Genomic DNA, 27,865 nt, shown 5'->3' on the forward strand with positions numbered 1-27,865 from the left:
AGGGTAGCGAGGGGCCACAAGAGAGGCCCCATGACGTTCACTCAGTCACCCCATCTTTCAACCCTCAGAGTGAAATTGCCACTGAAATCTGCTCTGAGGCCCTCCAGCCACGTAACCCAGCCAGAAGGGACCGTCAGTCCCCTCCTTCCCCCACAGCCAAGGAAGTCAGACACTGAGTCCAGACATTTTAGTACAAGCGGTTTATTTGCCCCCCAGGAGGGTGCACATGTACCAGGCAGCGGTGTGCCCACCCAGCCCCGCCAGGAACCACCCTGTGTAGTCCACATGCATTAGAAACAGCTCTCTAGTCGCCAACGATGACACGGTGAGAAGTGAGAGCTTGATGTCGCAATTTCTATTTGCACAGGACGTGGCCACTGAGGGTGTGTTTATGGTGCACGGTTCTAGAGGTTAATGCGGGTGAGTCCTGGCTGCCCTGCGGCCCCAATGTGTCCTGGGGCCTGGCTGGGTGAGAACCACTCTGCAGTCCATGTTTGATGAGAAGGTGGCTCTTGCAAAACGCAACTAGAGCCTTGTCCCGAGCCGTGCCACCCCGGTCCCTGCTTTGGCATGTGAGGCTGTGGGGCTTCAGTGCTGGGCATTCCGAGCTGGCAGGACATTGGCGGCGCCCACGACCCTAACCCTGGCTCCTCCGTGGGCAGAACCGTGGGCCATATCCTCCTGGTGAATAGTGCCTTCTCACCCAGCAGGGAGTGTGGGGCCTGGGACAACAGGGTGGGGACGGGGGGCGGGGGGCAGGGAGGACGACACAGTTGTTCAGCTTTGCTAAAACCTTTACTGACAAACTTGCCTGAAGATGAAAGGGAGGGGAAGCTGGCCCGGCCGCCATTCCCCTGGGCGACCCCATGGCGACCCCGTTCACGCTGTTTGTCCTTCCTCCCCCGTTAAAGGGCCTCCCCCGAGTGGGATGAACCCATATTGCCATCAAACAGCAGCCTAGGACAGGAGGTCTCACTGATGTTTATTTTGTTTAAAAATCCCGCCCCTGCCCGTAGGTTCTTAATGACCTGGCAGTGTCAGCAAGACCCGGAAAGGAACGGGATCCAGACCAGGGGTAAGGAGCGAGCCGCATCTACTGTAAAAGCTGCTCTAGGCTCCATTCTTTGGATAATCCAAGTATTTAAAACACTGGGAAAAGAAGACTTAGTCTCTTTCAGAGTGTCCGCGAATTCCTGAGACTGTCCCTGTCGGCAGCGAACGCACTCCCAGCATCCAGCTGGAATGGAGGTGAGGCGACCGAGGATCGCGGAAAGGCCGGGGGCGGAGCAGGCTGTCACCCACACTCCTGCCAGGCCCCGGGAGACTGACTCGGACAGTCTCTGGTCTCACTGGGGACACCGCCTTCCTAAAGGCATCTCCCGATCAGCTCTTCCACCTTTACCTGCAGGAAAACGCTCGCAGGAGGCACGGTGCGGGCAATGGGACCCTCGGGCCCGAGCCGGCCCCTCCTGCTGCCAGTCGCCACCTGGCGAGGGCAGGATGTAGGAGTGAGCGGATCCAGGCTCCCAGTGTAGGGGCAGCCGAGCGACATTTCTGGTGTGGAGAGGAGGCCAGAGGAGGGAGAGGCTGGTCCAGGTGATGGGTCCAGGTGGTGGGCCCTCCGTCTGCCTGCAGCTTCGGTCAGGGTCCCAGCCAGGCCCAGGCGCCGTCCAGTCCTGCCATCCGGCAGGCGGCTCCCGGAGGCCTTTGGCTTCTATTGAAGACATGCAGCTTTCACGCAAATGAATCAAAACCCAGCCGGATGGAGGAGGCGGGCGCCTCTGGGAGTTAGGCCGGAAACTCATTCCTGTAGTGCCGCAGGTGCTCGTCCCCGACTGACAGGTAGGTGGCCCGCATGCTGGGAGAGTACTGCGGGGTGGGGGGGGGGGGGGGGGGGGAGGGGAGGGGACAGCAGCACAGGGTCAGACATGTCACCAGCTAAACCAGACACTGTCCTCGCGAAGGTGCCGGGAATTTCTGAGGGAGAGAGAGCCGGGCCAGCCAGCTGTGTGGTTGTTACTTGGGGAGCCTGCCCACACCTCCCTGCTGTGGGCTCCTGGGTCTCCTCATGCCCCTGGCAATGGTAGGCAGGGGTGGGGGGTGTCTCCCCCGGGGCAGGGCAGTCGCTGTGCCAAAGCAATGAGGGTCTCTGAGCAGGTCTCAGTTCTAGGAGGACGGCTGATTCTGTCCTCGAGCCCCGCAAATAAGGCTGGGCCTTGTCTGTCCAATGGCAGGGAGCGTGGCCGGGGTCTTTCAAAGCAGAAAGTAATCCCCAAACCCTTTTTATCTGGCATCACGGGGCCTCGAGTAGTTCATTTCTCCCAGCAGCAGATCTCCCCTGTCTGTGCTCAGACTGATACTAGAGTCAATCCACAGTCCCGGGGCCACCGCAGCTGGCGGCGAGGACAAGGAACCCACGGGGCCTCGGGTTAGAGAGAAGCCGGGCGAGGGTTCAAAGGCACCCACTCTGGGCCCGGCCGGCATGGCTCAGTGGTTGAGCGCCAACCTATGAACCAGGAGGTCACGGTTCGATTCCTGGTCAGGGCACATGCCCAGGTTGTGGGCTCCATCCCCGGTGGGGGGGCGTGCTGGAGGCAGATCAGTGATTCTCTCTCAACATTGACGTTTCTCTCCCTCTCCTTCTCCCTTCCTCTCTGAAATCTATAAAAATATACTTAAAAACATAAAGTAAAAGGAGCTGAGCCTGGGAGCAGGCTTCCTCCCACCCCGTCTCCTGGCACAGGACTGGGGCCCAGTGCTGTTTATCAAAGGACAGCGGGGGCGGGGGGGGGGGGCGCTCTGGGCGACACCCAGCAAGGAGGGTCCCGGCCGGGAGTCAGATGGTGGGTCAGAGCAGATTCAACCACAGCACCAGGGACACGGGGCCCGTCTTCCTTTGTGGTGGGGGCCGTGCCGGGTGCTGAGGGGCATCCCTGGCCCCTACCCGCTAGATGCCAGTGGCAACTACCCCCAGATGTGACAACCAAAAATGCCAACAGACGTGGCCAAGTGCCCGCTGGGGGCCCAGTTGCCCAGGGCGAGACCCGCGACTCTGAGGTATGGCTCATGCCATCCACTCTCCACAGGACCTCCCCAGGCCCGCAGAGCAGAGGGCACAGTTCCTCCCTGCAGGTCCCTAAGTGTGCAGGGCACGCACTGCAGCAGCGCCCCCGTGACCCCTGCAGGGGACACACTTCCTGAGGACCGGGCTGGGCACCCGTGAGCATCCTGGTCTCAGGGCCAGGCCTCCGCCACGGATCCCAGGTCCTGGGTCGCCAGGGCTCCTAGTTTACCTACTGGACGGTCCCGTCCAAGCTCCCTGGATGGGGCAGGTGCAGCCCTAACCCGGCAGACGCCTGGCCCGGAGCCCTCCGCACCCCCTGCTGGGGAGCCCGGTTACCGTGGGCGGAGGGGAGGCTCTCCCGATGAGTGGCGTGTTCTCGTAGCGGGGGTTCCCACCGAACAGCACAGCCTGGTTCCTGCGGGGCCGAGAGGAGAGCTCAGGGGGAGGGCACGGGGAAGGGGCTGATGGCTACAGGAGGCTCCCATGGCGTGCCTACGGGAGGGAGGGGGTGGAAGTGGACTATGGGTCGAGCGAGGCGTGTGGGCAGGAAGATAAGAGTGCTCGGGGTGGCCCAGGGGCAGCGGGGCCTGGACAAATGCAGATTCTCGGCCCCAAGACCCACCCGGCCAGCTCGGGGAGGCCTGGCATCTCCAGTGGGTTCTTCCCTCCTCCGCACACGTGGCTATCTATGCAGGGGTCATGTGACTAACTGCTCCTGGGGGCCTTCCTGCCACACCCCATGGCTGCAGGGAGGGGACCCCTTGGCCCTTTGGACCTGCAGACCCAGCTCCCTGTGGGTGAGGCGGCCCGGGGGGCCCTGGAGCCCTGCCGTACATGTACTCCGAGACCGGGGCATTGGAGACGGTCTGGGCCGGCGGCTGCAGGCCGGGCTGGCTGTCCAGGCTGCCGCTGTAGCTGCAGAAGCTGGGCAGCCGCCCCCGCGAGGGGATGTAGGCGGCGATGCGCCGGGCCTGGGGGTTGAAGGGGTCGTCGTCATCGATGTCGTTATAGTCTCTGTCCCTAGAATGACATGGGGTGCGGCCCGCCGTGAGGGGCAAGGGAGGCTCCAAGGCAGCGGGGTCCTGGCCTGCTTCCCCCTCTTTGCTCCCAGGACTCGCCCTCTGGCCACAGCTGTGTCCGTGACTTTCCTCTCAAACATGCTCCTCAGCCCTGACTCCCATGGATCCCTCAGCCCTGTTCCCAACTCCACAGCCACTGCCTCCAGGCAGCCCACCATGCTGACCACGGAAACTCCCTAAGCTGCTCCCTCTTGTCTGACCTACCATCTTGTCTCTGTCTACCTCTTCAACGAGACCTTAGTTGCCCAGGTAACAGTGCTACCATCTATGCTTCCTGGTACCCTGGGGCACCCCTCCCGGCAGTGAAAACTCCCCTCATTTAGGTCACACCACAGAGTCCTGCGGAGGAAGAGAGGGCCAGCAAGGGATGCCAGGTGGTGGTCTGATGCTGTCACCATCCTCAGACCCACTCCTGCCCGCTCCTCCTGCAGAAACCCAGGAGTCTGCAGGGGGTGAGCGCCTGCGTCCTCCGCCGCTCTTGTCCGTCCCGGGTTGTCAGCTCTCAGCTCAGTCAGAGCAGAGCCTCCCCCCTGCCCCCCCAGGAAGCCCCCTCCAGGCAGCCCACCTGGTGGTAAAGCGCTTCCAGGCCGGCGGCCCCGCGCGGATCATGGTGGAGAAGGCCAGGGCAGCCAGGAGGGAGAAGAGGCCCAGGTAGAGCAAGCCCTCGATGCCATCGTAGCAGACGCCGGCGAGGGCGTCCAGGTAGTCCTGCCGGAGAGGGACACGCAGCTGGAAGGGCGTGGGCACGGCCTGGGGGCGGAGCTTGTCCCTGGAAGCCCCCCTCCCTCGGCCTGGACTGGCACGATGACTATCTGCTCTACATCCATCCGGATGTGAAAGCTGTTGGCCTAATCCCAGTGTGTTCCCTGCTTTAGTATCTGATAGTTCAAATTCCTGGAGATGAGCCTGGCCATGAGCCTGGGATGTCCACTTGCAACCCAGGGAGATGGATGGGATGACCAGGTGGCCGGGAGTGTGGACAACGGGGAGCAGCCGCCCTCACCGAGGTCAGGGTCCCCAGTATCCTAGAGGTGACCTGACCCAGTGCTGCCACCTCGCCCCCTGGTACCTTCACTGAGTCTCCCTGTCTCAGCTGCTGGAGAGAACCAAGAGCCAGGCACCTCTTCCACCTTCCGTTGTCCAGCCTCCTCCCCATCCCCCAGGCCTGCAGGACACCCGGGCAATCTCTCTTCTAAGCCTCTCCTGGCTGCTCTGGGAGAATGTGGCCAGCGGGGGTGCCCCCACCCCCCGCACGCCCCCCAGGGCCAGCCCAGCACCTTGTGCAGCCCTCGGCAATCCAACAAGGCCGTCAGCTGGTGGAGGCTGGACTCCGAGTTGTTCAGCAGGAGCTGGATGCTGAGCAGATCCTCCTGAAGACAGACAGACGGACAGAGAGGCAGGCACTGAGCGGTGGGGGCAGGGCTGTGGCTAAGACCACACACAGCAGCGGGTGCACAGAGGCCTTTCAAGCCAAAGGAGCCAGACTATGGGGAGGGAACCCTCTCCACAGGCCCCGGGGCTCCCCCTCCTCTGCGTGGATGCTGGGGAGACCGCCTCACCTTCGCCGTGGGGAAGAAGGGCACGGCAGCCCGCAGCAGTTCCGCCACCTGGGTCTGCATGGCGGTCAGCGAGCGCTGGAAGACGGTCAGCGCCTGCACCAGGAGAGGCCGCAGCCCCACTGTGAGGTTTCATCCCCTGCAGCGCCCCTCCCCCGGCTGCATCTGCGCTCACATCCCTGCCTATGGCCCTTCCCGCCTGCAGGCACCTTCCCCTCACCCCCAGGCTCCTTGAGAGCTACAGGGCCCTCTTGCTTCTTGCTACTCAAAGTGTGGTCCTCGGACCAGCAGCACTGGCCTGGCCTGGGAGCTTGTGAGAAATGCAGACTTTTGGACCCCACCCAGACCCACCTCACAGCATCTGCACGACAACCACACCCTGGGTCATGGGCGTCATACACACTGATGTGTGACCCAGAAGATGCTGACCAAGAGCACTGTCCCCTTCAGAGGACCACAGTGAAGCTGGGGCTGGGGGTCCAGGAGGGGGGCAAGCCGACGCAGGGGACTGTGGGCAGGGTGAGGGCTGGGCGGGTGCTGTACCTGCTGGAAGGGGCTGCTGACGCTCTGATTGCAATACAGGTAGTAACGGGTCACCTCTGCAAGGCAAAGACCAGGTCAGGCAGGAAAGGGACCAGGCCCTCGTCCATCCTCGGTGGCTGAGCCACTCCCAAGCCCCCCTATGGAGGCAGTTTCTAAGAAACGGCCCAGCTCGGCTGGTGTTGCTCAGTGGTTGAGCATCAACCTATGAACCAGGAGGTCACAGTTTGATTCCTCGTCGGGGCACGTGACGGGATCCTGGGCTCAGTGTCCGGTGGGGGGCGTGCAGGAGGCAGCCGATCAGTGATTCTCTCTCATCACTGATGTTTCTATCTCTCCCTCCCTCTCCCTTCCTCTCTGAAATCAATAAAAATAAATAACAATAATAACAAAAAGAAACGACTCAGAGGTCTAGCTGGTGCTGGAAGCGTGGGGTTTGGGGGAGATACTGGGGACTCCAGGGCTGAAACAGGTAAGTAGAGGCACAGGCTGGCTGCCCAGGCGGCTCTGACCATGGAGGCCCACAAGCCTGTTACCTGTGCTGAGCTGGGTCTCCGTGACGTTCAGGATGAAGGTGTCGGGAGCCGCACAGAAGTCACTGGTGCCCTAAGCCAGGGAGAGACGGGAGGGGCGGGGCGAAGTCACCACACTAGGGCCCTGGGAGGAGCCCCGTGCCCCCAGCCCAGCCACTGGACCCCTCAGCTCAGTCCTGGGTGGCCAAGAGCAGCCATGAGCCAGGCTCCTTAGTTTGAGTCCTGGCTCCGCCCCTTCCTAGCTCTGTTGCAGGTGCCTTGCCTATAATATTCACTTCATGAACTAATGCACATCAAGCCTCCCCTGCGTCTAATGCCTCTTCTGGGATGGACCTTGGTGAGCCTGGGCCCGTGGGAGGCTGCGGGATGGTGTCGGGCTATTTGCACCAGGGCCTCACTTGCTCATCTGTTTCATTGTTTGTCTTCCTGTTACCAAGTCCCACACACTCCGGGGTGTCAACCCACGAAGCCTTCCCTGGACTCCCTAAAGAACCATGTCGGTGCTGAATCCATCTTTGAGCTTTTGGGCGCAGGTCCTGCTCAGGAAGACTTGGCGGGGGGCTGGGAGGAGCACGGGGTGGGAGTCAGAGGACATGAGCTCCAGGCTCTGCCACTGATGACCCACAGCACGGCCTGGCTGCTGACCACCAAGGCCCAGGGGCACCCCCACCCTGTCACTGGAGGGGCAGGAGGAGGGAAGCCAGCCTGAGTGGGGGTGGGGAGAGGGCGAGGCCACCATCTTTGTCTGGGTCACCCCCGAGGAGTTTGCGATCCAAAGACGGGCAGGAGGCCCTGACAGAAGCTCCACCAGGGATGTGGCCTCCTCGCCCCCGCCTTCCCCCTCCGGCCAGGAGGACTCCCCTTCCTGTCCACCAGGACACGGGCCCATGTGTGCACTGTCCACGCAGTGGGGACGGGGATGGGGTGGGGAGAGAGAGGGGGGCCAAGCACAGCTGGGGCAGGTGGGGAAGCCACTCAGTGCCCAGGTGGTGGCGGAGCCTGCAGGCAGCTCCCGACTCTGAAGGAGTCAGCCTGGGACCCTCACATGACAGTAACTGTGGTAACAGTGGCAGCTGCTGTTTAGTGAGCATATATGCCCCCCCACCCCCCCATGGACTAACCACCCACCTCATCCCACCAACAAACCATCCCCTAAGGCAGCAGTTCTCAACCTGTGGGTCGTGACCCCTTTGGGGGTCGAACGACCCTTTCACAGGGGTCGCCTAAGACCATCAAAAAACACATATATCAGCGGTTCTCAACCTGTGGGTCGCAACCCCTTTGGGGGTCGAATGACCCTTTCACAGGGGTCGCCTAAGACCATCGGAAAACACATATATAATTACATATTGTATTTGTGATTAATCACTATGCTTTAATTATGTTCAATTTGTAACAATGAAAATACATCCTGCATATCAGATATTTACATGACGATTCATAACAGTAGCAACATTACAGTTATGAAGTAGCAACAAAAATAATGTTATGGTTGGGGGTCACCACAACATGAGGAACTGTATTAAAGGGTCGCGGCATTAGGAAGGTTGAGAACCACTGCTCTAAGGCAAGAGCTATGATTCTCCCCATTTTACAGAGGAGAAGGCTGAGGCCTGGAGAACCTCAGTGACCTTCCCAGGGGCCCACTGCGGGGAAGGAGTGCCCGGATTCCCGGGGAGCTCCCCTCAAATGAGTGGTGCTGTGCAGCCAGACCTCCTAATGCCCCTTCCCTCCTTGGGGAGGTCCTTTCTGGGGGACAGAAAAGCAGGAGGGGTGGGTGACAGGGGGTCACAGTGTCAGTTTTCTGACCCCACAGCTCTCAAAACAAAACAAAACAAAACAAAACAAAAGCCAGGCCTCAGAGCGCAGGGGCAGGGAGGCCACACAAAAGCTGCCCACAGTAGCCTGGGACGGCCTGCCTCCCCCCTCCCGGCTCCTCCTCTCCCCGCTTCCTATTAAAATGCGGCAGGATCTGCAGCCAATCAAAGGCTCATTCACAGGCCCTGGCACACAGGGGCCTGACTAAACCAGTCAGAGGGATGGCCTTTCTCTCGGCTCCCCTGCACTCCAGGCACCGGCTGGGAGATTATAAATCTCCGCTGGGTTCCCTGGACGCTGCAGCCCGGGGAAGAGGAGCCAGGAGGAGGCTGCCTCGCATCGGGCAGCTTTAGGGGGCGAACTGGCTGCTGCTGCTCCCGGGGGGGTTGGGGGGTGGGGGGTGGGGGGGCAGAGGCTGCCCGGGGGCAGGAGGAGGCCCTGGCAACGCACAGCACATGTGCGCGTCCCTGTGCTCACACTTGTCCCGAGGAGAGGCCGTGGGCCGGGCAGTGGTGCGTGTTGCCCTGGCCAGCAGCCACTCCCCTGACCACGCACAGTCCTCCAACGCCCCGATGACGTCAGAATGCCTTTGAGCCTGACGTGTGCCATCCGACCTGCCCTTCCTTGTATCTGAAGGGCCCCCCACCTTGGGACACATGCTCACGCCTGTCCGGTTCTCCCCCGGGGGGAACAAAACCGAACCGGAGCTGCCCGCCTCCTCCCCCTTCCGGACCAGCTCTGCCAACAGCTGCCTGAGCCAAGCAGCACCGGCCGCTCATTCCTGGGTCCTGTGAGCGCACGGCCAGCCCCCGAGGCCACTGGGCCTAAGTCTGGGTAGAGGGCTTCCAGCAGGAGCCCACTCTCTTCTCTCCAGGTAGCTGGGGCCCTGGAATCAGCTCGGGGCTCCCTGAAATCCCCTGGGAAATCCTGCCCCCGCCACACACAGCGCGCACCTCCGCTGCACCCATTCACCTGGGGCTGCAATATGCCCACCAGTCTTTCTCCTGCCACTTAGAGAAGCGCAAACATGGCACCCGGCACCACTGGCTGCCACAGAGCAGACAGCAGCCGGATGAACGAATGAAGGGATGAAGGAGTGAACGACTCACGCCACAGCTTAACTCCGACGCCAGGTCCATTAAAGACCGAGCACCGACACAGGAAGCTCCCCCACCCGGTGGTTTTATGTTTTAGTTCCTAACATTCTGAGGCGCCACATCCATACACACGCATCGTGGTGTCAGACTGTGCGGGAGGGAAGGGGACGGAGGCAAGCTCAGTGCCAGGTCCCCGTGCCCCAGGATGTGCCGCTGAAGCCCGAGGGCTCCTCCAGCCGAGGCCAGACCCCGCCCGTCCTGGTCACTTCTTCAAGCCCCGAGAACCGTCACCTCATCACCCACGCACGTCCTTACAAGCAGGAAGCCGGTGGCTGGCCGGGTGGGGGCAAAGGTCAGGCTTCAGCTGTCTTATTATCGTGGCTAAAAGCCTCACGATCTTGGGGAAGCCTCTTCCTTTCTCTGGGCCTGGGTCCCCCTCTGAAGGGTGAGGGGGGCTGGTGCGGGAGATCTAAGGCCCTTCAGCTCTGAGATTCTGGGGTTCTAGCTTAGGGACAGAGACTGGAAGCGGACCTGCCCTGGGGGCTCTGGGCAGGACACAGAGGTACCACCCACCACCCACCTCAGCCGGTCCTGGTCAGACCACCCCCCCACTCCCACACACACACACACTCACCACGGCTGCAGCGGCGTCAGCGGCCAAGGACGTCCAGCTGAGGATCACGGCCAGCAGCCCACAGCACAGCAGCCTGGGAGAGAGGCAGAGCGGTGGGATCCAGGCGAAGGCTGGCAGGCAGGGGACCCCATGATGGCTGTCATCCCACAATCTCAGCGCCTTTCCTCTTGGCATGAACTTGCCCTCCTGACCCGAGTCTAGGTCCCTGCCCTCACATCGGCCCTGCTGACTGCCGGGACAGGGAGAAGGACCCAACGCTGGGACATAGGTCGCTGTGCCGGAGGCAGCTGAGGGGGTGCTGGCTAAGGAGGGGGTGCTGGTTAGAGCCGGTGGGAGGCTAATGCCTGGGCAGGCCCAGGCCGGGGGACACAAAGAGGAAAGCCCAGCCCTTGCTTGGGGTCCAGATAACAGGGTGGTGGCTGCTGTCGCCTCTTGGCTGGGCGCTGAGCAGGGGCGGAAGGCGGCTGTAGGCTGTTGCTCCCACCACCTCCCTCGAGCCTGACCGGGCCCCCCTCTCTCTGCTGGTGGCCCGTCACCCCACCTGCTTGCCCAGATCTTTGTTCCAGGCCCGCAGGCCGGGCTACTCACAAGGCCAGGAGACACCTGGAGCGCTTGGCTAGTCCCACGCAGGCGATGAGGCAGATGGCCAAGTCCAGGATGAAGAGCAGGAGGTAGGAAAGCCACCTGGGGGGGGAGGGGGAGGGACGGTCAGGGGGAGCAGGGCACAACTCCCCACCCAGGGGGCCTGGCCAGCAGCCCCAGGCCCCCTGACCCTTCGTTGTGCCACTGCCCAGGGCGGGGCCGGGGCCCGGAGGCCTCTCCTAGTGCCCACAAGGAAGGTCTCTGCTCATTTTTTTCTCGACGTCGGAGCCAAATAAATTCAGTGACCCCTCCCCTCCAGCACTGGCCTCCTGCTTCACTGATACACAGAGAGGGCGAGAGGTCTGGAGTGTGGGCAGGAGGTGGATGGAGCTGGCAGACAGTGACAATGGGGTTCCGACGGCGAGGGAGCTCGCTGGAGGCCTGGCAGCCCAGTTGGTTCTTTCTGCCTTTGTGAATGGAGGCCCCCAAAGCGCCGATCGAAACACCCCCTGCGCGGAGTGGGGCAGACCTGCAGGTGCCTGTGGTGCCCAGAAATAGAGGTGGGGGCTCTGGGGAGATTGCAGGGACCACCCCCCCCCCCCGGGATGAGGCCATCGAGGAGCCAGTTTTCTCAGAATCAGAGTCAGAGTTGGAAGGACCTGGGACCATCTGGTGTTAGGATCCCCGTTCACAGGTTGGGAAACCGGCCGGCAGCAGGGGAGCCTGGCCCAGGAATTCCCCAACTCCCCAGCCTTCCTGCAAGAGACAAGGCCATGTCCGGATAGCGTGGCTCAGTGGTTGAGCATCGGCCCATGAACCAGGAGGTCATGGTTTGATTCCTGGTCAGGGCACATGCCCAGGATGCAGGCTCAATCCCCAGTGTGGGGCGTGCAGGAGGCAGTGATCAATGCTTCTCTCATCATTGATGTTTCTATCCCTTTCTCCCTTCTCCCTCTCCCTTCTTCTCTCATGGAGAGAGAGAGAGAGAGAGAGACAGAGAGAGAGAGAGAGAGAGAGAGAGAGAGAGAGACGGAGAGAGAGAGAGAAGGCCAGCCACCAGGCCCCTCTCAAAGCCCTGGTTTCATGTTTCAAACCAAAAGGTTTCTCGTGGCTTCCCTCCCCATCAGCAGGAAATCAAGTTAGGATTGCTTCTAGCTCACTCTCCGGGACCCAGCTTCAACCCCTTGTTCTATAGCCACGCCTCATACCGTACGCGGTCCGGAAACAGCTCTGCGAGGCGGATGCATTTCCCAGAGGAGCTGGGGGATGGCCTGGGTTTGTATTTCCAATGGAGAACGTGGCTCGTGGCTCCCCAAGAAGCTGCCAGCTGCCAGCCCTTACTCCCAGGGCCCCTCCCACACCCGGCCTCCGCGGGTTCACTCCTCTGCTCGTTCCGTTACAAGAAGCCTCTCGGAGCCTCTCGGGGCGGGTGGTCCGTGCAGGCCTTTCATGCCTCCAGTGCTTAGGCCTGAGTAGGAGCTAAGAAATGTCTGCTGAGCTGGATGGCCGGGCTCTACACCACCCGGAAGTGGAGATGGGGAGCTGCCTGGAGGAGCCCCAGCCCTAAGGCCGGTTGGGCCAAGAACAGACAAAGTGCGCCCAGAGCCGCGGGTGAGGGAAGGGGTGAGGACAAGGGACAGGTCATCCTCAGGGTTCAGGAGCTGCAGGTGCTAACCTGGGAGGAGACCTTTGCTGCCCAGACCCGGACAAGGGGTGGGAGTTGGGGCCGGGAGTTCTAGGGGTCCCTGTCAATCACCCAGATTGAAATAGCTTTTGTGCAGTTGGCACCACCCTCCTCTCCCATTTTTAATAAAATTACCTTAAATTAGATATGGGAATTCTGACTTATTTTATCCTTGTCATTATCAAAATGCCCACGTCAGGCCCTCGAGTGCACGAGGTCCTCTGCTAGGTCCTCTCAGAGAACGGCAGGTCCCAATGGACGCCTGCGCCCTACCCCTCCTGACCCCGCCTGACAAAAAGACTGCGAAGGCTCAGCAGTGACTGTCTCTCACGTCCCAGGACTAATCAGAGGTCACTGTTTGGGGTCACGGGTCACAGCCAGTCCTCAGAGTTGGCAGTTTCCTTCCGTCACCTGGGAGAAAGGCGCTGTTGCACACCATCACCCATCCAGTGCAGGGCCTGGGCAGCTGCTGAGCGGAGGGGTGGGGGTGGGGGGTGAGGGGAGGGAGCCGCTATCTGGAGCCAAGACCTCATGTGTCGCCTCTCGGCAGGGCCCTGCCATCTCCTACCCCGGGCAGGCGAGAGCCCAGGGCAGGGAGGTCCCTGGCTTCGCTTAGCCTGGGGTGGGGCTTTCCCACAAAGGGGAAACGAATCCAGAAAGCCAGAGTAAATTGTGCAACGTTGGGCTAAAGGCTCTGACCTTTGCAAATGGCTTGAAAGGGAGTCAACGACTTGGGGGGAGGGGGTCCAAAGAGCTGACACGTCTTGGTCAGGGTCCATTTATCTGCTCCGCCCTCGAGCCTGGCCTGGGTGCAGTGACTTCATGGGTGGGTGCCGCCTTCAGCCAGGAGACACCCAGCCGGACAGACGGCTGCGGCCCTCCCTGGCCCTCCCAGAGTGACCTCACTAGACCCTTCAGCTGACCAGTGCCCAGCGTCCTCACCTGGGATGGGGTCTGAGGAATGGGGAGGCAGGGGAGACATAAATGGGCCCCTGAAGAAAAGGTGACATAAGGATGAGTTTGCACCCGAGTACGGCAAAGGGGGGCGTGTCCCCCAGCCCCCATCACTCCCCATCACTCCAGGGGGGGCACCGCTGGGCTTGCTAAGACATTGCCATCATGGGGGGGCTCCGTGCAGGCAAAGAGGCCCCCATGTCCCTGGCCCCCTGCTCCACACACCATGGCAGGTGAGGAACTGTCAACCACTTGCACTTGACCCAGCAGCAGCCAGGGAGCATGCTGGTCCCGGGAGCCCCATGCTGTGTGCGGGGTGCTGTGTACCGGGAGGTCCACGCTGGGTCCTGGCTTAGCACCGCCCGCATGGGCCTCGGCGCCTGCCTGTCTCAGGAGGCTGGTCTAAGGCCCAGCACTCGCCCCGCGAGCTCTCATGTTCTCTCACTTCAGCTAATGGCTCATGAAGACCTTTGGGGCACCTCCCTGCCAGGGCCCAGGAGGCAGGCTTGGAAGAAGGAAGCCAGCGCAGTGCCCACGGGCCCCTCACCTGTAGTACTCCACGTAGCTGGTCTGGTCGGCCAGCTGGGTCAGCTGGGCTGTGACCTCCGTCCACACGGGCACCCCTGACAGCTGGTCGATGACGCTGTCCGCCCTCTGCTGCATGAACTTCAGGGTCTGGAGGTAATCGCTCCGGGCGGCGAAGATCTCGCTGAGCCGGGCCAGGTGCTGCTCTAGGTCCACCTCCATCTTCTGGGTGGTTCCGGACACCTGGGGAGAGGCTGGGGTGGGAATCTGGCCCTGGGGCAGGAGGAAGCCAGAGGGTGTAGCTCTGGACCCGACTCCGGGGCAGTGCTGTGAGGAGCGGGACTGTGCTTAAGCTCAGTGAGCGCACCTCGCACACACGCCCACCCCAGCCCTCCCGTCCCAGCCCTGCAGGGCTCAGGAGGCTGCTGCTCAGAGGGAAGACAGAGGCTCCCATTACCCGCCCAGCCCTCCGGTCCCTCCCTCCAGGGGACAGGCCCCGGCCCCGTGATCCAGCACCTTCCTCTGAAGAGAGACCCAGGCAGGGAAACAAACGAAAAACTGTTTCTTCCTGTGATTCTCTTAAAACTCTCAACACGTTGGATTACGAATTCTTTCTGAGGGCGAGGAATCATCTGTTTGAGCCTAAAGTTCCTGTTGCCGCCCGACCGTTCGTCCCAACAGGATGGAAAGGCCTCCCGCAGGAGGCCCGTTGCCCAGCCAGCAGCTCCCGGCCCCGAGCTCGCGCGGAAGGCAGACAATGGAGCTTTGCACTAACAGACCCCATCCTGCCTCCTGACACCTGACAGAGGAAACCAGCGCCTCCTCTGTCTGCTCGTCTGTCCCGCAGGCGGTGGGACAGGCTGCAGGCCCCTGGCTGAGCCGCCAGAACCCGGAGTTGAGTGGATCCTGAAGGAAGCAATTTGCTATTTGAAGGTCGAGAGGGAGGGACAATGGTAGGGACTGTCTATGGCTTGACGATAAGGAACTCAGACATAGGGTCCCCGTGGGACCCAGGGACACAGCCGGGGAGCCCTGAGCGCATCCCTCCCTTCCTGCGGGCCTGCTCGGGGGCCGGGGTGCTGGCCGTGAGGGGAAGCAGAGCTGGGCTGTTCTGAGATCGTCACACTAACCCAACCAGCACGACGGCTGGAAGGGGCAGTGTGTGAAACCCAGGCCTGGAAGGGAGCTAAAGATGACCCAGAAGAAGGGGCAGGTGCTTCCCACAGCCGGAGCGCAGCAGGAGAGGCCGATGACCCCCTGATTGGGGGTGGCCCTCACGGCTCTGTGCTCTGAGTTCCTGTTCCAGAAAGGAGAAAGGCCCTCTTTGTTTCGTTTTGTTTTTCAATGTCCGCGGCTGGTTGGTTCCCGCTAGCTCCTGGTTCTCACAAGCTGGCTGAGGATTAGGCGGTGTGGAGTGCAGAGATGCCCACCCTCAGGGCTCTGGCGGCTTTTAGCCTCATACGGGGCGAAAATCACGTGGAAATAAACACAGTAACTAAACGTCACCCCGAAAAGCTGTCCTTTTTAATTCGATAAGACCAACGTACATGCACATCGCAGGCACGTTATTAATGCAACGGGAGACACAAACCGTGAACTACGTGGTATTCTCACGTTCCTGCATTACAGACGTGACAGCAAAGGGCTGTGACAATGATCTGTGAACTTCAGCTGAGGCCACTTCTCCCCCTGCCACAGCTCTACGTTTTTAACTTCTCTATTTTCTTAAACCCCTCCTCGAAAAAGACAAAAGCCAGGACCTAGCTGCCAGCCCTCTCCTTCCTCTTGTCTTCTTGTAGGAAACAGAACAATGCAAAAACAAAGACACCAGCGCTGACCTTCTGGAGCACCCCTTCTCCACGCCACCCCAGCTCCTTAGAGGTTCCGTACAGAGCTCCCAGCAGGGAGGCAAAGGGGGGATATTCCAGTTGAATAGCTCCCCGCCACCGAGGGGGCAGAGGCAGCTCAGCGCCCCAGGGCTGGGGCAGGGTTACAGGCCAGTTAGCAGGTGGTGGAAGCTATGGTCCCATAGGATATAGGATGGAGCTGTGGTCCCATAGGATATGGGATGGAGCTGTGGTCCCATAGGATATAGGATGGAGCTGTGGTCCCATAGGATATAGGATGGAGCTGTGGTCCCATAGGATATAGGATGGAGCTGTGGTCCCATAGGATATGGGATGGAGCTGTGGTCCCATAGGATATGGGATGGAGCTGTGGTCCCATAGGATATAGGATGGAGCTGTGGTCCCACAGGATATGGGATGGGGCTGTGGTCCCATAGGATATGGGATGGAGCTGTGGTCCCATAGGATATGGGATGGAGTTGTGGTCCCATAGGATATGGGATGGAGCTATGGTCCCATAGGATATGGGATGGAGTTGTGGTCCCATAGGATATGGGATGGAGCTGTGGTCCCACAGGATATGGGATGGAGTTGTGGTCCCGTAGGATATGGGATGGAGCTGTGGTCCCATAGGATAGAGGATGGAGCTGTGGTCCCATAGGATATGGGATGGAGCTGTGGTCCCGTAGGATATGGGATGGAGCTGTGGTCCTGTAGGATATGGGATGGAGCTGTGGTCCCAGAGCAGCAGCAGCAACAGCAGGGTGAGCAGCTGGGAACTCATTAGAGTCACAAATGCTCAGCCCCACCCAGACCTACAGAATCCGAAAAGGGTGGGGCCAGGGCTCCAGGCTATCCAGCTCCCCAGGGGGAAGCTTCTCTCCTTAAAGAGCTTTCTGGAAGGGCAGACCCTAGGAGTCCAAGGGGTGGAGCCTGGGCAGGTTCGGGGGAGGAGCCCCATGTCAGATCCTGGGAGGGGAGGGTGAGGACCAGACACGGGGTTCTAGTTCATGCTCTGAAAGTGGTAGCTTCCAACCTGGGACAGGAGTGCGGCCGCCCTCGGCCCAGTTTCCCCACCGGGGGCTGCCCACAGGCTGCTGCAGCCCAGGTGAGAGCAGGGGAAGCACCCTGGCCCCGATGAGCCTCAGGGGAGGTAGAGCCCAGGGCCCTTACTTGAAGCTGAGCCTCTGAGGGGTGAGAGGTGGGCCTGGTCCCTGGGTAACTGGAGCCCAGGCCCCCTTCACTGGGGCACAGATGGGGGCACTGGATCCAGAGGAAGGACCCACCGGCACTCCCAAATGACCCTGGGTGACCCCCCACATCAGAGCGTTAGCTGATCCAGAACCTGCTCCGCCAGCCTGAGCCTGGAGCCTCGGCCCCACCCGACGCCCACCCACCAACTCCTTCCCTCGGAGGCACCAGTGTGGGGCCCTGGCCCAGGAAAGGGAGCCCGGGATGGCCCACCTCGCTCTGGCTCGTTCTGAGTCACTGGACCTGTTCCTCAAGTCCCCCCCCCCCCAATTCAAGCCTCCTCTCCCCTTTAAGGTGACTACAGTAATATACATAATTACATCAGTTATGATAATGGCACTCATTATCATAGGCGCATGATCTGGGGGGCGCTCTGTAGATTACCAGTCACTTTCACAGACAGCACCTCAGCTAACACCACCTATCTGATACGTGGCCTTCACCCCTTGGATCTGGGAGCCCTCGGAGACCTGCTGCCTCCCCTGGAGCCTTTGGGTGCCTCCCCCTCCCTCAAGGCCCAAAGCCCTGGAGCCTGGCCCCAGGAGAGCTCTGGTCTCGCAGAGGCAGGAGGGGGCTGTCCTCAGGATGGAAGCAGCTCTGCTGGCTGGGCCACAAAGCCTGGGGCTCCTGTCCTCACTGTTGAGGAACGGTGGAGAGAGGACAAGGGGCCGACCCCCAGGGACACACAGAACGCTCCCCTTGGGGCCGTGGGGGAGTTTAGGGCCGTGGGGCTGCTGTGAATGTGCCAACCTGCCCCCAGCACTCATCCTCGCTGGGCGGGTGGGCCCCGCCTGGGTCTGTTCCGCTCATCTCCCCACAGCACCACTCTCCTCCCGCGAGACCAGGACAGAATTCAAGCGTCCAGTCCCATCGGGAAGGCTCTGGGACTTTCTCCTTTCCTCCGCCCCCGGGGAGACAAGGGCCGTTCCTTACAGTCACCATCAGCTCGTGAAGGTCACGGCTCCGGGCCTTCCCTGGCCGGGGACTCTCCTTTCGGGGCTGGGTTCCTCCTCCAGGCTCCTGATGCTGGTGTGTGGAGCGGGGGGGGGGGGGGGGGAAGAACCCAGAGGCAGAGACCATGGACCCCCAGGCAGAGGTCAGCTCCCTGCACCGGGTCGTGCCCAGGCCTCCTCGTGCAGGTCACGCTGCATTCAGCCACGAGGCTGCCCCAGCCAGTGCTTCTCCCTCACCCCGAGCTGCCCCAACCAGTGTTCAGAGCTCGCAGTCTGCGGGACGGGGCCCAGTGGGCACAGGTGTGCACGGACAGGCCCTGCAGGGGAGCTGGGTCCTGGTGACCCTCAGCTCCCCAGAAAGTTCTCTGAGGCCAGAGCCACGGCCCCTGCCACACAGGGCGCTGATGAGCAGCCCGGCTGTCTCTTTAAGGCGAGCCCCTGGAAGGGCGGAAGGATTAAGGCCGCAGAGGAGCTTAAGGGAGAGGAGGGCACAGAGGTGAGGCCTCCTCAGCATCCTCTCGAGGAGCCCAGGACAATGATCCCGGCTGCGGCTGGGGCCGCCTTTCCTGGTGAGGCTCTGACACGAATGGGCCACCTGGGAGGTCACCCTCTGCTGGCCAGAGGGGTCTGGAACGGCGTGACGTCGAGGACTGGTTTCCCTGAGAACGGCCCTGGAGCCTGCCTCCTCGGGCACCGGGGCTGCCGTGGGGCGGCCTGAAAGATCAGCCCACGTGACCGGCCCTGCCAGTGAAGGTGGGCACACTTGGGGGCCAGGGTCTACATTTGAGAAACCCGGACGCCCCACCCTCCCGTCGCTGGCTCTCAGGCCAAAGGCTCAGCAGAGCAGCTCCTTCGTTCCCTAAAAGTCCGACATCTCTGGTCACCCCAGCACAACCCGTCACCCTGAGGCCCCAGCTGGGCCCACGCGCTCGGGAGCCAGAGCCGGAGGACACCGTGCCGGGCTTCGGGCAGCTCCCCGCCCCGCCGGGCGTGCCTTTCATGGTTGGCTGCTTTTGAAGAGTTTTCCCCTTGACACCTCCTGGACCCCATGATACTCCACATGCGAACACAGGAACACCCTGGGGCTCATTTTCCAAGTGCAGGGCCTCCCTGGCCCAGTGGGAAGGTGTCCAGTTCTCCTGAAGATGAGTGGGATCTGACCCCAGCCTGTCCCCGCGCCCCCACAGGGTCCAGCAGCCTTCCTCCTTTGGCCCTCACAGCCCTGGCACCCCTCCCGCCCGGGAAGCAGAAGTTGCCTGTTTGCTCCTGGCAGGACCAACTGCAGCCCCAAATGAGTCCAGCACGCCCTCCTCCCCCGGGGCCGAGCGGGTGGGATCTGACTGGGCCCTTGTTCTGACCACACTGACCTCACCCGCTGTGCCCTGCCCGGCCCGGCCAGCTGCCCAGAGCCTTACCAGCGCATCGATCCCGGAGAAGGTGTGGTTGGCGTTGTCCAAGGAGTAGATCAGCTGGTACACCCCATCGTTGGTCTCGCTGTTTCCATAGAAACCAACGCCCACCGCAGCACTATGGGCAAGACCCCAAATGAAGTTAGAGGTGGCACCAGAGAACTTCTTTAATGTACTGTTTTAGAGTAGTTTAGGTTCATAGCAAAACTGAATGGAAAGTTCAGCGATTACACATATACCTCCTGCCTCCCCCCCTGCCCTCCCCACCAAGATTTCCCTACTGTCAACAGTTAACAGCCCCCACCAGAGCGGGACATTGGTTATAACTGGTGAACCTACATCGACACATCGTACCACCCAAAGTCTCTATGTGCATTAGGTTCACTCTCGGGGTGGAACATGCTACGGGTTTGGACAGGCGTATAATGACATGCGTCCTCCATTAAGTATCACACGGAGCATTTTCCTTGCCCTAGAAATCCTCTGTTCAATCTATTCATCCCCCACCCCCCAACCCCTGATATTTTAGTGTCTCCATAGTTTTGCCTTTTCCAGAATGTCATGTAGTGGGAGCCACGCAGCACGGAGCCTCTTCGGACCCGCTTCCTTCACTTACTAACACGCATTTACATTCCTCCCTGGCTTTTCATGGTGTGATGGCTCATTTCTCTTTTCTTTTTAAATATATTTTTATTGATTTCAGAGAGGAAGTGAGAGGGAGTGAGACACATCAATGATGAGAATCACTGACCGGCTGCCTCCTGCACGCCCCACACTGGGGATCCAGCCCACAGTCCACGTGCCCTGACTGGGAATGGAACCGTGACTTCCTGGTTCATAGGTTGACACTCAACCACTGAGCCACGCTGGCCGGGTGGCTCATGTCCTGTTGGCGCTGAGTGCTATCCCATGGTCTGGATGGACCACAGCTTATCTACCCATCACCTACTGAAGGAAGTCTTGGTTGCTCCAGGTCTGACGGTTATGAACAGTGCTGGTCTCTCCAGCGAGAGAAGTGGGTTTTGACTTTAGCTGAGGCACTGTCTCCGGGGTGGGTTCAGGGCCCGCCTGGCCCTGGCCTGGTGGCCTTGCTCCACAGCACAGGGCAGTGAGGCAGCAGGAAAATCCGCCTACTCTGGCCCTGTGACTCCAGCTGTAGAAAGTCCCTCCTTATACTGAGCCCAAGCCCGCCCACCTCCTTGAACCAGGCCCCCGCTGGGTCGCGGGGTCCTCTAGGTCGGCCCAGAGTAAGCCTCCAATCCTGCAGACACCCCGCCAGACACGTAAGGCCGGCCCGTGTCCTGCAGACCCTGGTCTACATCCTCACCGTCCTCGAGGCTCCACTATAACTGGTCAGTGTTGCCCCCAAACATGGCCTGAGTGAGGTGCCCCGGCTGTCCACCCAGCTCTGAGCACGGGGCGGGGGGCAGGCAGAGGGGACGCTCATGTCCTGAGATCCCCTCTCCGCACCGCTGACCTGGCGTTCCACAAGCACCCGGATTTCTCCACAGGATCTGCCCGGAAGCCCAGCCCCCTCCTTCCGCAGCGCTGAATGGGTGTTTGTTTTGTTTTAACCAATAGTAGAGCTTTGACTCTATCTCTGTGAAATTTCATGTGGTTGGTTTGGGTCCAGCATTCCAGGCGGAACAAATCATCTCAGATCGCGCCTCTGTCACCGACGGCATTTTTCTCACCCACACCCCTGGGGGCCGTGAGCAGCCTCATTAAGCAGCCTCCTGAGTTTTCATTCAAAACAGTAATCCTGGGGGTGGGGTGACGAACACACACATGCATACGTGCGTGATGTTTCTTCTTTCTTCAAACATGACAGGAGCTAGGACGGAACCCTGGGAGACTGTGACAGGAACCTTCCAGGTGCCTTGACCCTAGCTCAGTGTTCCCATTGAAAGTGCAGGTCAGGCCCTGGCCGGTTTGGCTCAGTGGATAGAGAGCTGGCCTAGGGACTGAAGGGTCCCAGGTTCGAATCCGGACAAGGGCACATGCCTGGGTTGTGGGCTCCCAGTGGGGGGTGTACAGGAGGCAGCCAGTCAATGATTCTCTCTCATCATTGATGTTTCTATCTCTCTCTCCCTCTTCTCTCTGAAATCAACAAACATATATATATTTTTTTAAAAAGTGCATGTCCGCCATGTGCCCATGTCAGTGTGGGCCGGGCTGGGCCCTTCCCGGTACAGTGCCATCTTTCTCACCACTGGCTCCCTCTTGCCCGGCACAAATACCGTGTAGAACACGCCAACACACAGCACACTCCTGCGTAGTTTCCCTTCAACGGCAGGCTATGAGATCTGACCCTCCGGAGTCATTCTTACTGTTCCATAGTGTTCTTCTGTCCTTTGTCGTGTTTTTAAAAAGTCAGGGCCCCCTGTGCGTCAGCACTTCCTTCGTCTGTCTGTCTGTCTGTCTCACGTCCCGCCTCTCCTGCTCACGTTTGTGGGCTCAGTCCCAGGAGCAGCTTGCCGAAGCCATGGTTACTTTGAAGGGGCTCCTCTCTGCAGGGACCCCCAGGCGCCTGCAAACTCCTGACCTGGGCTTGGACTCTCCTTTACGCCTAGGGCTTGGGCCCTGGCTGCCTGTGTCCCCCAGCCCAGGCCCCGCCCATGTGCTCAGTGCTTTGTCACCCCTGCGTCGCTGCAGGCAGGACTGGACACTGAACGTGCCCTAACAGGTGAGGCTCCTGGGGTGAGAACCCACATCCTCACTCCCAGGCTCGCGGTGTCCCGTCCGCATTCCCTCCTGCCGGAATCACTCCGCTATGGGTTCTGGGATGCAGTGGGCACTAAGCATTACGGGACTCCATCCCCTGAGGGTGGCCACCCCGGAGGTCGGGGTAGACCTGAGGCTTCTGGAAAACCCCCTGGAGATTGAAAACAAGAGGAACGCAACCAGCCACACAGGGGAGCACGCAGACAGAGCCCGGCTCCGGCCTGAAGTTAGAAACCCTCACTTCTGCGTCCGAAAGAAGAGTCTTTGGGGCACTAAGAGCTACTGATCCCGGGAGAAGATGGACTGATCTGGGCTGGAGTCAGACTTTCTCTAACCTCAGACTCAAGGCAGCGGCTGGGAGGGGACAGGGACTCAGAGAGCAGATGCCCTCTGCTCGCGTGTGCCACCCAATAAACTGCTGGGCAGGTCACAGACGGGCAGGGGGAGCGGCACACCGGAGGCCCCATCACCTCTCCGGGCATCGAATTCCCGCTGCCTGGCAGGGAAAGGGACAACGCTCACCCAGGGACAGGCTCCCCATGAGGTACCCAGAGCTCCATCAGGAGGACGTGGGCAGAAAGCTGATGACCCACCGCTTGGGGTTTGTTGGGGGGCTGATGGTGGAGAGTGAGGAAGGGGTGTCACAGTCATGGGCTAACCATGGGCAAGACGCGGTGGGCAGGCCCACTTTCCATCCACCGCGTCCCCTCGCCCTCTCGCACACTGAGCCCCGAGCCGCACACACAGGCCAGTGCGGAGCGACACTCACCAGCAGACGAGCCCGGCCACCACGGCCGACCAGGTGGCGCAGCAGGACTTGCGCCGCTTGGCCTGTCTGCAGCAGCACGCGCACAGCAGGTAAGCCGCGAGGAAGAGGAGGTTCAGGCCCAGGCAGACGGCGGCCACCAGCCCCAGGAACAGCAGCGACTGCAGAGGAGAGGTGTGGAGTCAGCGCTGGTCCTACTTGGGTCTGGGAAGAGCCCTGCGTTCAGGCCTGGAGCGCCCACAGGGCTGTGGGTGTCGGAACCAGGCCCAGTAGTTCGTCTGCCACCCTTCCTGCAGACACGGGTGCTGGGGGGGTCGGGGAGGACCCGCTGAGGGGGGGAGGTGTGGGATGGGGGGCAGTGGCAGGCCAGCCCCGGGTGTGTGGCTGACGCGCCTGGAGGGACACGGATGAGGCCCTGCCCGATGAGACGCTCAGAACCCCACAAGGCAGGAGGCATCTGCTGGCAGGGAGGGCTGAGGGTGACAAGTGACTGAGGGAGACAGGCAGGGAGAGGCACATCTCAGGGGCTCAGCGGGACCTGGGCCAGGCCCAGGAAGGGATGGCCTGGCGGATCTGCTTCCCCCGAGTCTTGTCCTAGGTGTCGGGTCCATCCAGAGAAGCCAGGAGTCAGCACTGTGCTAGGGGAGGGGAGATGTCGGGATGTTCCCCATGGGGTCCCTCTCACCGCGTCCTGAATGGGACAGCGACCCCAGTGTCAATGGTGGCAGCAAAGCCCAGAATTCTGAAGGGGTAGGAGGTGCTGACTCAGGCCTAGTCAGGGTCCCGTAAAGGGAGCTGCTGTCTGCCAGGAGGCCTGTGCCCACTCCATGCCCTCCGATCTCTTGATGCAGCCAGATGGGCGCCAGATGGCACCAGGACTGGTGGCCGCCAGCCAGCGCTGGACCTGGCTGTCAGTCAGGCTCCTGAGGGGACAGCCTCACCCAGCTTCCCACGTGCCCCCCAGTGGCTCCTGGTCCAGAACCCCCAGCACTCCAGTCTGGGCTGTCGGGGCCAGAGTCTGTTTCGGGGACCCCGTGCTGGTGACGGCAACCAGCAGGGTGGGGGAGATGCCGGGACCCTTCAGGTCCAAGGGGGAGATAATTCTGAAAATCAGAGGCTGGGGCTGCAGGCCTGGGCTGGGGGCCTCTCTGAGCTGGGCATCTGGCCTCAATGAGGTCACAGTTAATGCAGTCAGCCCAGGGCAGAAGGGGGGTTGAGGGATGAGGGGAGGGGGGAGGCTGTGCTGGGAAGCCCAAACTTGGAGGGTGGGCATTGTTAGTGGTTTACTTCTGGGCTGGGAGGACAGGGGGGATGGGGCAGAGGGGGCTGGGAGAGAAGGAGGTGGGAAGGGGAGAGGAAAGGAGGAAGGTGGGGGAGGAGGAGGAGGGAAGTGGAGGGCTAACCAGCAGGTCGGTTACCACAGCCACCTCCCCACCTCCAAGTCCCTGCCGGCCTCTCACAGGCAATTACAGTCCTGTTTCTGAGCAGCACGGCAGGGCCCCATGTGCACGGGGTGAGGGAGGATGGAAGAGGGAGAAAACGGCCCAGAGGGAGCCAGGAGCTCGGCTCACACACCGTCCTGCTCTGACAGCCTGGACAGGACAATTTCCCATGCCGCCCGCCCTCCCAGTGCCCTGCAGCCACCACCTCCCACCCCACCCCGACACCTTGCCCATAGCCCCTCGGTCCCAGCCTCTCCTCATTTAAGTGACTTTGGTGAGTTCTGGTTTGAGAAACCCAGAGCAGAAATCCAGGCGCCAAGCTGGGGGCAGCAGTGACCCACCTGCATTCTGGAAATCCTGAGGCTAGGACTGGACCCCCAGGGGCTTCTGCACTCAGTGGGGTGGGGGAACAGCCTGAGCCCCCTTGACCCGAAGACCATAGGAGACAGAGTGAGCCAGCCTAGGGGGGAGGCCGGGGCAGCTGGAGCCACGGGTTGGGAAGGGTTAAGCACCCCCCAGCCTGCCCTCCCACCCTCTCCAGTGGGGGTGGTGGGGGTGTAGCGTGATTGTCCGATGACCATGACTCAACCTTTAGGCTGGATGAATGGTGCTTCCTCATCCCAACATTGGCTTGCCCAAACCCTTCCTGGCTCCCTGCCTGGCCTCTCCCCCTGAGTCCTGCCCCCAAGTCGGAGAGGGGGTTAGTGGGGTGAGCGGTAATTCTGGGTCTAGCCCCCACTCTGCCCCCTCCCCTGGCCGGGGCCCACACATTGGCACCCTCTGGGGAGTCTATAAGCAGAAGCACCCAAAGTTAAGACATGAAAGTACATGCCGAAGCACAAAAATATCACTGCTGCTTCATGCAGGTCCCGAATATACAGTTACAAGCACCGCTGCTTCTTCATGCGTGTCCCGAAAGCGCTGGTCTGCTGATGCAGGAGAGGGGACAGGAAGCGCCCGTGGCGCCCGCACGGTGACTGTAGCAGCAGTGAGCATTGCACGGCACTGTGCAGCTTGAGACATCAGTGTATTTCAGTACATTAGCTCACCGGTGTCTGGGGTCCTACTATGCGCTATGGGACCCTCTGTGTACTAAGCATGTTGCATGGGGCATCTGGCCTAATACGTGCAGGTGAGACAAGCGAGGCTAGGAGAGGTACAGGTCACACAGTGAGCGATAGAACTGGGACTCCAACCCGGACAGCTGCATGGCGGAGCCCCCGCCCCGGCCCTGGCTGCCTTGGTCATCACGCCACCCGAGGCTGGCAGAGAGCTTGTTTCGGATCAAGTTTGCTGAGCGCCGAGATGAGTGGCGGCAGAAGGTGCCCAATCCAGGGTGCGAGCCGCCTGCTGCCTGCCTCTGGCTGTGACTGCCTCTCAGGAGAAAGGGGATCTCTGGGCGAGACAGCGGTCCGACAACAGGAGAACTTACCACGGGACCCACCTTCAGTGACAGCCAGAGCCACTGCCCACCCTGGCCTAGCTCACCCCACTCACCTCCCACCAGTGTCCTCAGGAGGCCTGACTGGGACAAGGAGCACGGGGTGGGGCCGTGTGTCCGGCCGCCAGGAGCAGTGGCCCAGGGGAAGGGGATGCCCTCTGGAGTCACTTGACACCCAGCACAGGGTGCCAGGTCCAACCCCTGGGAGGAGAGGGGCAGGGCTGTGAGTGGGGCCTTCTGGTCAGATGCCACCTCTCCATGGCACTGAGGGGGTGGGGCAGGCTCAGGCCGTGCTAGTCAGGCTGCTGGACACACAGGTGCTGTCCCTGGGAGCCTGCGGGGTGAGGGAGTGCCCACCACCCGCCCGGGGTCTGCTTGATCCAGAGAGGAGTCTAGATCTCCGGCCGGGCCGGGAGGAGAAAGCTATGGTGGAGAAAGCTATCCAGGTGCAGGATGTGGGACGCAGGGTTTGGGACAAATACACAGCGCAACACAGCTGTCTGAAATCATATCCGCCTCGCTCCGTGCATTCAGAGGGGGCGGGAGAGCCCCCCAAGCTGCCCCAGGCAGAGGCGTTCTCGGGGACTCTGACTTCCAGGGGCGGGGCTCTCGGAGGGCGGGGCACGCGCAGATTAGGAGGGAAGGGAGCCAGGCAGGGAGGGTCCAGATTCTCCGGGTTCTGGCAGGGCGGGGGAGAGCCACAGGGGTTATTATTGGACTCCCAGTCCACTTGCACTGCACACCCGCCGGTGGGGGCCCCCATTCCCAGGCCTGCAGGAGAAAGGCCCGGCGGGCAGGAGGCGAACAGCCGCCTCCGGGCTCAGCCTCCTGCAGGCGTGACTGGCCCCACACCGGAAACGGAGCCGGTGAGCCTGACTGCAGGCGGAGGCCGCGGGGGCCAAAGTCCCGAAATGGGCCCATAGCTCTGAACAAACGGGCCCCGCCAGGGCTGCAGCCCGAATCTGTGACCCAGCAGAGCACTGACTTGGGCCAGGCCAGACCTGAGAAGGTGGGGAGCTTCTGTAGCTCAGCCTGGGCGGGGAAGTCTGGGGGGTCCCCCTCCCCCTGTGGGGTCCAGAGACCGCAGGACGAAGGGCCAGCACAACAGAGAAATGGCAGAAGTGCAAGAAGGGAGGTGGCTGGCTAAGGCCCCGAAAACCCAGGGTATAGAAGGGTGTTTGTAGGGAGGCTGACGCTGGCGAGATGGGGCTGACTCGGGCCCCCGTCCTTCCCCCAAACATCCCTCGCCCCCCCCCCCCCCCCCAGCCCCGCAGCCTTCCAGGATGGCCCAGGAAGAGGGTCGGCTGCCGCTCCCACCCTGTGGGCCGGGACAGGGGAGGGGTGCTGCGGGGCCCAACCGGAGAGACTCCAGTTAGTTTCTGCCCAAACTTCTCCCAGGTCGCCCAGCCCCAGAAAGAGCGCTTTTCTTGAAGCCCCAGAAGCAAAACTCCGGGAGCCCCTCGCGGGCACGGCTCTGGCACAAAGGCCCCCACCCCGCCCCTCCGGCCCTCCCCCTCCGCGCTCAGCTCCACCCCCGCAGGCCGCCTCCGCACCCCTCCTCCCCTTCCCAGCGCTGATTGAACTCATGTCCAGTTTTCCTGGCCCACGAGGTTCCCAGACGGGAGCGCCGAGCGCGGAGGGTCCCGGGGGAAGGGGACGAGGGTGGAGGGAAGGGGCGGCGGTGGAGGGGGAGGTCTGGGAGGCTGGCAGAGGGTGGGAGGCCGCGGAGGTGGCCCGGGTCTGGGGCGGCGCAGACTCACCTCCCGGTAATCCTCATCGCGGGGGCTGAAGGTACTGTTCACCCACCGCAGGCGCAGGCTGAGGTGCGGGACCCTGTGCAGCCACACCACCCACCAGGGCGCCAGGTACTCCACGCGTGCGGCCGGCATGGCTCAGCCGAGAGCCCGCTCGCGCCTCGCTCGGCCGCCGCTGCAGCCGCCGCCACCCGGCCCAGGACGCGCGCCAG

The 27,865-nt window shown here is 61.6% G+C and overlaps 1 protein-coding gene across 1 annotated transcript; it reads right to left on the reverse strand.

Moving 5' to 3' along the window:
- Window positions 1-183: 183 nt before the first annotated feature.
- Window positions 184-27,865, reverse strand: TTYH2 (tweety family member 2). Its single transcript, XM_036340643.1, has 14 exons — window positions 27,660-27,865; window positions 23,020-23,177; window positions 19,533-19,644; window positions 14,089-14,309; window positions 10,910-11,005; window positions 10,322-10,394; window positions 6,776-6,845; window positions 6,243-6,298; window positions 5,703-5,795; window positions 5,421-5,513; window positions 4,709-4,851; window positions 3,899-4,084; window positions 3,401-3,479; window positions 184-1,869 (listed from the first exon to the last, which is right to left on the reverse strand). The coding sequence occupies exons 1-14, from the start codon at window positions 27,786-27,788 to the stop codon at window positions 1,789-1,791; spliced, it is 1,590 nt and encodes a 529-aa protein (XP_036196536.1). The 5' UTR covers window positions 27,789-27,865; the 3' UTR covers window positions 184-1,788.

The sequence above is a fragment of the Myotis myotis genome, unplaced genomic scaffold (assembly GCF_014108235.1).
Source record: "Myotis myotis isolate mMyoMyo1 unplaced genomic scaffold, mMyoMyo1.p scaffold_m19_p_17, whole genome shotgun sequence".
NCBI lineage: Eukaryota > Metazoa > Chordata > Mammalia > Chiroptera > Vespertilionidae > Myotis > Myotis myotis.